The sequence below is a fragment of the Amphiura filiformis genome, chromosome 14 (assembly GCF_039555335.1).
Source record: "Amphiura filiformis chromosome 14, Afil_fr2py, whole genome shotgun sequence".
NCBI classification, from domain to species: domain Eukaryota; kingdom Metazoa; phylum Echinodermata; class Ophiuroidea; order Amphilepidida; family Amphiuridae; genus Amphiura; species Amphiura filiformis.
The window spans coordinates 32,476,270-32,486,668 of NC_092641.1; the positions used below are offsets into that span (position 1 = coordinate 32,476,270).

Genomic DNA, 10,399 nt, shown 5'->3' on the forward strand with positions numbered 1-10,399 from the left:
AGCAGAAAGAGTTCATGAGATAAGTCAGAGATAAGTAAAGAGTAGCAAGTATTGAAGTTGGAAGTCGAAGGAGTAAAATAAAGTAAAGTTCATGGTTAAGTAAACAGAGCACATCTTTGTCTTGATGGGGTGTGTGGGGGTGTGTGTGTGTACACGACGAACGCATTTGGCTTGAATAGGAGCTACGTGCAACTTTCAAAATCCGACTTGAAGCTACTCAAGCGCCCATAACTCAACCAAATGATATCGTAGAGCAACAAAAGAGGTATCAAAATGCGCAGGATAAAGCGCACCCCTATACATTAAATAAGTTTTTGCTATATATTTCGTTTCCCGATATATCTGACCATATCTATAATCGTTTCAATACTTTATTGGTTGAGTTTATAACCATACACATAACAATGACTCGTTGAAGTCTTGTTAAGGTTATTAATTATTTTAAACTGTTGTGATTTGGTAGTTCACAGCATCTTACGAATGGTAGTGAGCTTTGGCAAAAATTGCATTGCTCAATTCATAGCGAGCGTGTAGAAGAATTAAAATATCACAGGTATACTTTTATAGGTGCTGCGGTTCTTGAGTTACGTTGTGAAGAGGGCTGAAACAACAACACTTTTGTAAAATGTACATAACTCATTAACAGCAATAAATTAAGCAAGTTTGCAGAGTATACGATTTGTAGAATGAACTTTTGCAAAACATCAAGGTGTTAATTTTCAATAATATATTGATCTAGATAATGAAAATCGATTTTTTTTGGTTGCTTCGACCAACAATACCTCGTCTACCCTTAAAGAAGTTGAAGTGGGAACAGGCGGAACAATTGTTTATTTGTGGCCGGTTTCTGAACATGCTGAAGAGAGTGAGTGAATGGTGAAAGTAGCACCATTTTGAAAAGTATCATAATGTGCAAGTATTTTGTACGCAAGGATATATTATGCAAGTCAACAGTGGTCGTCGCTGGACAAGTTTGCAAACTCGGATCACTTCTAACATTCTAACATTGTCTAAGTAAAAAGAACAAAAATACAAAAGAAAGAAAGAAAGAAACTAAATACAGTTATTGCACCCAAAGTGGTAAAAAAGAAACCAGGATGACAATATTTATATAATGATAGGCATATAAATATAATGATATAATGATAGGCATATTACTGAAGTGTTTATTAAACATCTTTATCACCGTTATCTGGGTGTCGCAATAGTAAAATTCCTATAATATCACTGTTGCCGTAATAGTAAAGTTTCCCTAATTGTATTGCACTTTGTACTAGTAATATACACAATAAATATGTGATTTGATCAAGCAAAATCAGTCTGAAGTCGGACATATTCAATTTTCAGTTTCTTATAGGATTACAAGTATAAACAGCATTCTTTTGCACAGCTACACTTTGCAGAAAACCGCCTTTGAATTTGAACAATCAGTTCAAAAAATATGAACAGGTTCAGAGTTTCAAAAACAAAAGAAAATACTTCCTTTGGTTGGCTATATCTCAAAGTCTATATTTTCGACTTCCGACTGATTTTGCTTGATCATATCATATATATCCTACTAATTCATACAAGTATACGTGTCAGTCTAGAAGTGTATGCAACCAAACACAACAAATGCTCATGCGGTACAGTGTGGATGTGCAAACAGATTTTGTGCGGAACTTGATCGTCAAAATATGTGTTTTGGTAACGCAAGTAGTGGCTTAAACCTACTACTCGGCAATCCTGAGAGTGCAAACTTGTCTAAAAGTGAAGAGACAGCAATTGCCAGGTAGGAAGGTACATATACTTTCATAATGGCCTGCTTCTTATACTGTTAGTTTCTTTGAATGAACTTTTCTATTGCTTCCCTCGTGCCTGAATTTTTTTTTGTCGAGAGGGGGGTGTAAAGAAAAAAAAAACCCGGAGTGAGCATTTGTAATCTAACACTATTTTATACACACACCAACTAACTCATTTAAACAGTAGGTCTACTATGAACAAGGAATATGTCTTCTCTTTTTTTTCTCTGAGTTATCAGGGAGAATTAATTACCCCCTTGTCTGCCATCAGGCACGCCACTGATTGGGGCGCTGGACTGTTTGGAATACAAAATGGTTAACTGCATTTTGGGGACTGGTTTTTCAAATTATTATAGAATTCGACATTCATTTATGGTACATTAGGTGGAGGCGCCGTGTTTTAACTTAACTTAACTTAACTAACATAATTTATAATGCGCCTTTTCCTGTGGCTACAAAGCGCAACAAGCATATTAAAAAGAACAGCACACATGATCAAATACAGAAAACAACATTATGGAAAAAGATATGTCTTGAGCATAGTTTTGAATGATTCAAGAGTAGCAGCATTTCTGATATGAACCGGTAAGGTGTTCCACAAACGTGGAGCTGCCACTGAAAAAGCTCTATCCCCAGCACCCTTCTTAGAACGAGGCACAAGGAAGGAAATACTATCTGCCGAGCGGGTCTTCATTGCGCTCTGGGATGATCTTTTCACAGTGAGGCAGTTAGTTAAGTACTGGGGAGAGAGCTCATTCAGAGATTTAAACACATAAAGCAGCGTCTTGTATACAATCCTCTCACTGACAGGAGCCAATGAAGTTGGTTCAAGAGAGGGGTAACATGCTCAAATTTTGGTTTGAGACATATTAAACGTGCACACTTATTTTGCAACTTCTGCAAACGATTTAGAAACGGTTTTGCGATATGTTTGGATATGTAATTATATTCTTTACTTTCCATTCGCCTTATATTCTTTACTTTCCATTCGCCTTACCCTGGTGGAAAATAAAGAAAATAATTAAAATATCCAAACCTAGCGCTAAACACGGCACCTTCGCCTAATGTTCGCCGTAGAAATAGTTACCATAGCAATGAGTTTACACTATTTTTAATGTATTTTCCTGCACTATATAATAGGATGCACTCCTCACCTGTGCTGTGTATGTGTGCAATGATAGACTACGAGTTTGTTTATAGTGGCTCTATATGGAAGGACTATAACCACTTAATTTCGCGAGGTATTTAATTAACTAGTACCAAAACAAAACTTGATTATGATCACAAATATGATAGACATACCCAAGTTCACACAGCGCGATAATGGCTGAGTGGTTGTGCACTTTGCACTGCTTAGATGTTGGTCCCAGTGGTTTTTGTTTTGAAAGTTTTTCACGATATTTTCAGAATAAGACATATGTGACGTGTCATGTCAAAAGGAGACACTTTTGAACAGGTTATCAATTCTAAGATTTTTACATATCTTAAATACAGAGATATTTTGCTCCACAACGCCGTTTTCCTCAATGAAATCGGACATTCCTAAGCGAAGATATTAAGTTATGGCATTATAAAATTGGAAATTGAGATATCGGCCTTTAAAAATACTATTGACAATGTAAGAGTAGGAATTACCTTGAAAAATGTCCCAAAAATACTAGATGCCAGTTATATTCCGGTCTGAAACTATCATACAATATTTTTTATATTAATAACATCACAAATTCGCAACAAACCCAAATTGTGAAAAAATCATCCCAGGGCAGATTTTTGGCTATTTCTCCATTTACGATCCTGCCCAAAAGTGTCTCCTTTTGACATGACACGTCACATATAACCTATATTATTGGTTCTCGGCTTTATAATGCTTATAGTAATTATGATTATGATTAGTGTAGGTGTGTGTAATACGGGACTTTGTTGCAATGCTCATTGAGTGGGTTAAGTAAGTGTATAAAGTGTCACATTTTATGGCCTAACTCCACTTGAAATTTGAATAAATAAAAAAATGTGTTAAAGGACACAACCTTTTTTCCCTTTAATGTTATAAATCGTCGTCCGTAATCCATAGTGGCGTATAGTGGGGCGCCGCGAATAAACAACTTTTCGAGAAAATCGGGTTTGAAGAAATGCCAATTTAAAATCGAGTTGTGTAAATCAGACATTCATTATATTTTGTAAATGATGTAAAATTTCTGTAGTAAACTAAATAGATCTTATTGTTATATATTTTTCAAAAGAAATAAATACATACTATTGCTGGCAAACTGACAATAAAGCTATACGTCACTATGGAAAACGAACAAAACGCAATACCCTAACCTTACGTTAACCATACGCCACCTCGGTCGCCGTGTAATCCCTATGGCGTTACTTTTCGTCTTTCGTATTCCATAGTGGCGTATAGGTCCGATACGCGTACGCCACTATGACATACGATGTTTTTCATTTTTGCCGATATTTCATAATCATAAAATGTGTATAAAAAGTGGCGTATGGTCGATACGCCACTATGGAATACAAAAATGTCACTTTGTAACTATACGCCACATTTAATTAATTAATTACTAATTAATTAGCTAATTATGACTGATGAGACTTAGAAAAAATGAAAGAGAACATCATTAAAAACATATGTGCCAATTTTCAAAAAAATGACCAAAAATCACTATACGCCACTATGGAATACAGCCGACGAAATGTCCTATATAAAAGTACTGGTCCCGTATTGCCTTCATATGAAGACCTGAGCGCAAGAAGAGCGTAGGTCCACTTGGCCCTCAACATGTATAGGCTACAAGTTGCGTATAGTTTCGTATATTTTGGTAATGTTTTATACTCATATTTATGTTCAGGGGCCAAAACAAATCTTTCACAACCTTTCATGATGTTTCTACCCTGGAACATGTATTAAACATTATAAAACCCTAAGAAACTATACGTATAGTGTATACATGTTGAGGGGACAAGTGGACTTACGGTCTTCTTGCGCTCTGGTCTTCATATGCAGGTAATAAGGGACAATTTGTGATATCGAACATAGAATCAATTTAATAATGTCTGATTTATTCATCATGAAGAGTGACAAATTCTGAATAAGAAACATTTAGTTACCTGGCTCTTTTAATTAGTATACAAATTAGGCAATGGCTTAAGGAATCGGATAGCAACGTTTGCACAGTATTTTTTTGGGACCCGGGGGCACATCAAACACACCAAATTGAATTGATATTTTGATTAAAGTAAAGTTTCCTTCGAGGACTATTTTTAATAATTTGCCATAAAATTTGTATTATATAGTATTATATCTTATTCAGAATGCAATCTGCCCTTGTTTAACATCTGTTAATCGTTTGCTTTCAGCTTAATATCGATGTCCACGTAACCTACTGCCAAGAGCATTGGAAGTTGTTGGCGAAAGATACACGATTTTTGCACACCAAAAAGGTATGTACACTGCAAATAAAAACGTTTCTGTAACACCTATTAAGCATATTGACATGTTTATTAATACTGATATTTTCAGAAACCTCTTCTCAGGGGGGATATTCCCCAAAAACGTCCACCGAATCGCCTAATCACTTAGGTCTTCATTTTGCAGACCACCCCTGCACAGGGGATAAACAAGTGGCTATTTTTGAGTGCTTTCGACATTTCCCAAATTAGGTTTAACACAATAAAAGGCCTAGAATAATAGAAAACTTGTCCACGAAGGGCTGCATGGACCGTCATTACACAAATTTTCTGTTTTTGCAAACTAAAATTTTACACACTAATAATGCCAAAATGGTCCACCAAATCGCTTCAATTAGGTCTTCATTTTGCATTTTTTTCTTACTTCTGAGCAGACACCCCAGCATCACGAAAGCGGGATGCGATAGCCACTCAGCGGCCATTTCCAAAATTTTATTGTTTTTAATCAAATTGGTCCCCACTCTCTAACTGCTCTATATATTCGCCAATGGGTATATGCCCGTTACGGTTAGTGCTTATAGTGAGCAGTATCGGAACAATTTCTGACCGGATATAATTTATATGCCAATGTACCATTCATCTGCTCCCACTATAAACACGCTGATTTAGCAATTAGTTCTGCATGGTGTGTACCATGCCAGCATGATCAGGGATACATTTGTTCCTATTTCGGGCAATGTTCGAGGTTCAATGTGTTGATGTATCATAAATCAAACTTGCAGCCAATTATTCCTATTTCCCATTCTGCCAACCAATGACCCCAAGTTTTTACAGTCCACACTGAAGGACCCCCTCTTTTTTAAAGCTGCCCACTGAATGACCCCCTATTTTTGGTAAAAACCCTCTAGCGATAAACCCCTAAAGTCCAACTCCGGTACATTGTAGCACAGGCAACATGGATATGGCCACAAGGAGTTTCGGATGACCTAAAATCTAAAAGAAAGTAATGCAACTTGTCCTTGTTCAGTAATGATAAGATAATACGAAATTATTATTATTGTTTTATTTCAGAAAACTTGGAAGAAACGACTAGAACCATGTGGCTAAATGCACTCTTCTTTGTCACACAGGCTCTAATTTTGACCTCACAGTTTACAAATAAACCCTCAGTACTGTTAACAGTTGCAGTTGGTGTGACGACAACCGTTAAATTCTACGAGGGAGTGCAGATATGCTATAAGGAAGGCATGTCTTTAGAATGTATAAAGGGAACTATACCACCTGTGATTACTGCTATTGGTTGGGGTTCCAAATATTTCAAGGACGATGTAGTCGATGGAGACGATATGCCCGATACCAAGACTCCAACCGAGAAAGAGGCCAATGCCGATACATGTACGAGCCCAAGACCGAGACCCATAGGATGATTTAAGGAAGCCCCATCATGCACTGCAAACGTGTTATCACCAGAGTTTCAACTGCCACTTTACTTTTCAAATCCCATTGAATGCTGTGCAAAAGATGTTGTTTAAGAATTGTGCGTGTGTCATTATTACTTGGTCGATTTCAGATCTAAAGTGATGTATGCATGAAGGATAATTCACACCTTCTGTAGGTAACATAAAATATGAAATCGACCAGCATTGTGAATGCGTTTTTATTGTAAATATATCAGTCAAAATTGAAATTTAACCATGTCCGTCAATGCAATGTGCGCGCAGTGGTGTCATGTTCACTCACACAGCTGTGCTAACCGCAAGTCAACACAGTGGCGTGGTGGGAAGTGCTCAAATCATCCTCTGACCGAGACCTAGCCGCATTAAGGATTTATAATTATCTCTATGACTGGAACACGGCTTACAAAATTACCTAAACAAATTAAAATTGTGAATAAATTACCTAAAAAGTTGAAGGCCCATTCAAATACATCGAGGGTTGAGAACCAGAAAGCCTCAATTCACAATCACCTCCTCCCACAAAATGAGCATAAAGTCGCCAGGGCACTATAGAAGACACAGTTTATTAACTATGACAACATTCAATTTCTATCTAACAGTCTAATATGCAAGAAACAAAAATGATGAAAGTTATTTTTTTTTTCACCAAAAGGTATATCAATATCCATTGGTTTGGAAAAAAAAAGCTCTTTCAAGGCAACCTAACTCCAGTTTTAGAGCCCTTTTTAAAGTCCGTGGCTCTGACTATATTGTTTATTTAGTGCAAGTAAGAACAGGACACAACAAAAATACCTGCATGACATTTTCCAAAATAACTGCTAAACGCTGTAAATTTTATTATTTAAAATAGGTTGCTTTGTCAAAATGTAAAAAACAAAACAAAAAAGTGGCAAATCAAATGCCATAAAAGTGAATGATCAAATGCAAAGTGTCAAGCAAAAAAACGGCTGAAAAGAATAAGGTTAACACCAAGAGTAAAGGTATGGTTGTTCTACTATATGTTATGAGTGTCAGTCCTCCTCAAGTGTTGACAACGGCAGTAGTGGATGCCGAATGGTACACAAGTAAACCCAAATTCTGGATCAGATACGACGAACTACACGTTTACTGAGTAGGAGACAGTTCGTTTGTTGTTATTGCACCTCAGCTTTAGAATAATCTTCCCGTTGACATCAGGGAATCGGCGTCTAGTGTATATATCTGTATTTTAAAAAAAACCTGAAAACACACCTGTTCCAGGGTTAATTTTTAGACATTCTTAGAATTGCATTATCTGGATATCTGTAAGAGGTACGAGGCTCAAATTCGGTGACAACAAACCTCATGACAAGTGGAACATTATGAAACATTTTCAGAGGTCAAGTCAAAGGTCATATGGGGTCGAATCTTAGAATTGCATGATCTGGACATCTGTAAGGGGTACAGGGCTTAAACTTGCTGACAACAAACCTCATGACCAGGAGGACCATATAATATGGGCTTCTCACAAATTTGCCCATGTACTTGTAGTGCTAAAGGTCAAAACGACTGTCTTTGTGGTCCACTGCACCTCTAGTTAAATTTAATATTTTAAAGTTAAGTACTTTATCTATATTGCATGAGTTGATCAGATCATAACATCGAAAATATGCTTGTTTACTTGTTTGTTTTTGTTTTGTTTTGTTTTTGTTTCCATTTGAGGCATTGAGAAAGAAATATTGATGAATCAAATAATTGCGAAATGTACTAAAATTTAAATTTCTTGACGTGAAATGAGGTGTAGACATTTATATTTTTTTCTCCAAACTTTTTTTCATCTTTATACCATGTAAATACTTCTACAATTTGCAGGTCCTTTAACTTATCGACATGAACTGACACAGAAAATACTTGATTTCAATAGTTGTAAAATCTAGTATTGTTTTTTGCATCAGATGACCAACATGAACAAATGCATTGTCGTCACAGGCGTGACACTGTCATTGGCGTGCCTCATTTGTACATGTTCGTGAATTGACCTTGGTGTTCATATGGTAAAGACCGTGCCTGCATCGGGTAATATCGTATTTGTATCTAATTAAGATGCTAATGTTTTACTGTTGCTCAACAACTCCTCGAAATATTGAAACTGGGGGTGTGCTGCTTCCAAGGTGTTAAATTTATTCATATGGTTGATATCAATTTGAGATAATAAAATATGGACCAAAACATGGAAAAGTATTTCCTAAAAAGCAAAGGTCGGTGTAACCTTAGTTCTATTCCCGGGGTTCTATAGAATATTCTTCCCTTTATGAAGTGCTGAGTACAGTGGATACAGGCAAAGTCGGTACGTATTCCTGGCAAATTGCTTCGTGTGTGCATTTGCATGAGTTTTCAGCCTCTCTCACAGTTAATGCATCTCTTCTCCCAGATCTCTTCTGCCAGGAAGCTTCATTTGTTGATTTGGAAGGTAATTAAACAAAATAATGTATGGTACCCGGATCCACCATAAGATCTCGCATTGTAATTGTTCTACCATCTGACCATAACACTAAAACTTTAATAATCATTGCCTTACACAAAATGTTATTTTTAGTTAAGTTGTCTTAAAAGATTTGTGGTTGAAAAAGTTGCTGAGGTTATGATGACAATTATTGGGAAAAGCACGGAAAGTAACGCAGGTTTGTCGGATTTTCGTCGCGAGTAAGCTGGTAAGAAATTGGGTGACATTTTGGAAAGTTTGGTAAAATGACGAGAATAGTCCGATGGATATGGATAATGTTGCAAATTTATTAATTAACTTCAGATGAAGTCGTGTTGATTTGAGGTAGCATGCATTCGTGTTTAAATTTTAATGATTTAAACAGACAGAGAGCGTTTCCGCGCCTCTGGGATATGTGCGCGTTAAAGTTGTCTATGCATACATTACATGATCAATAAGTGGGTGAAGGGCACAAGTGCGTTTTGATCTGGTTAAAATAAAAGTATTGTTAAAATGTGGATAAACACGAGACAATGTGACTTGTAAAGCTCCAAAGAAGCTTAAGAACAGTTGAATTTCATCTGTTTCAAATCAACCATAAACGCGAAACTGTAATAGAAAAGAAATGTAATAGATACAAAGACTATGAAGTTCTTATGTGGAAGTATATCAGGGTATCGAATGTCTTAATATCAATAAAAACTGGCAATACAATAATTTATAAATCGATGTGTCTTGATCTTGTGATATTATGCTTCAATAACTGCTTGAAAACGTGCTTCCACAAATAGTGAACGTAAATTACAGATCACACTTTTAACATTCCCTCATTTCAAATATATAGTTTTGGTTTCTCTTTTGTTCAGAAACCAAAAATCAAGGGATTAAAAAGTAGAGCTGATCTGATCTGCAATCATAACACTATTATGCTGGGAGGACACAGTATAGGGTATATAACCAGAAGTATACAATAGCCTATTGTGCTAACATAATTATTATCATGATTGATATCGGAAATCTATCCCGCGGACGACAGTTGATGCTCTCTGTCGAAGGTAGGTGGCATATTCAGCATCGAAGTGGTTACGTAATTCGCTTGGTTACCGGATCACGCTATTTTGATATGCCTTCAAGTGCCATATACTTTGTGTGGTGATTGTTTCGATCGTGGTTCATAACTCAAGCGCGTGATCCCGTTGACATAGTAACATTACGTAACTTCGATACTGAATTACACTCACGAGTTCTAGGCCTAGAAATCATATACATGCGCGTATACTGAAGGATGGGGTGGGGTGGGGAATTTG

At 36.5% G+C, this 10,399-nt stretch overlaps 1 protein-coding gene across 1 annotated transcript; it reads left to right on the forward strand.

The window, feature by feature from the left end:
• The first annotated feature begins 5,152 nt into the window (after positions 1-5,152).
• LOC140169005 (uncharacterized) lies at positions 5,153-7,188 on the forward strand. The gene is made up of 2 exons (XM_072192299.1): positions 5,153-5,228; positions 6,267-7,188. The coding sequence occupies exon 2, from the start codon at positions 6,293-6,295 to the stop codon at positions 6,620-6,622; it is 330 nt and encodes a 109-aa protein (XP_072048400.1). The 5' UTR covers positions 5,153-5,228; positions 6,267-6,292; the 3' UTR covers positions 6,623-7,188.
• The last annotated feature ends 3,211 nt before the right edge of the window (positions 7,189-10,399 follow it).

Excerpts from the sequence above, each read along its gene's own strand:
- LOC140169005 (XM_072192299.1), top strand. The coding sequence starts at position 6,293 with ATGTGGCTAAATGCACTCTTCTTTGTCACACAGGCTCTAATTTTGACC.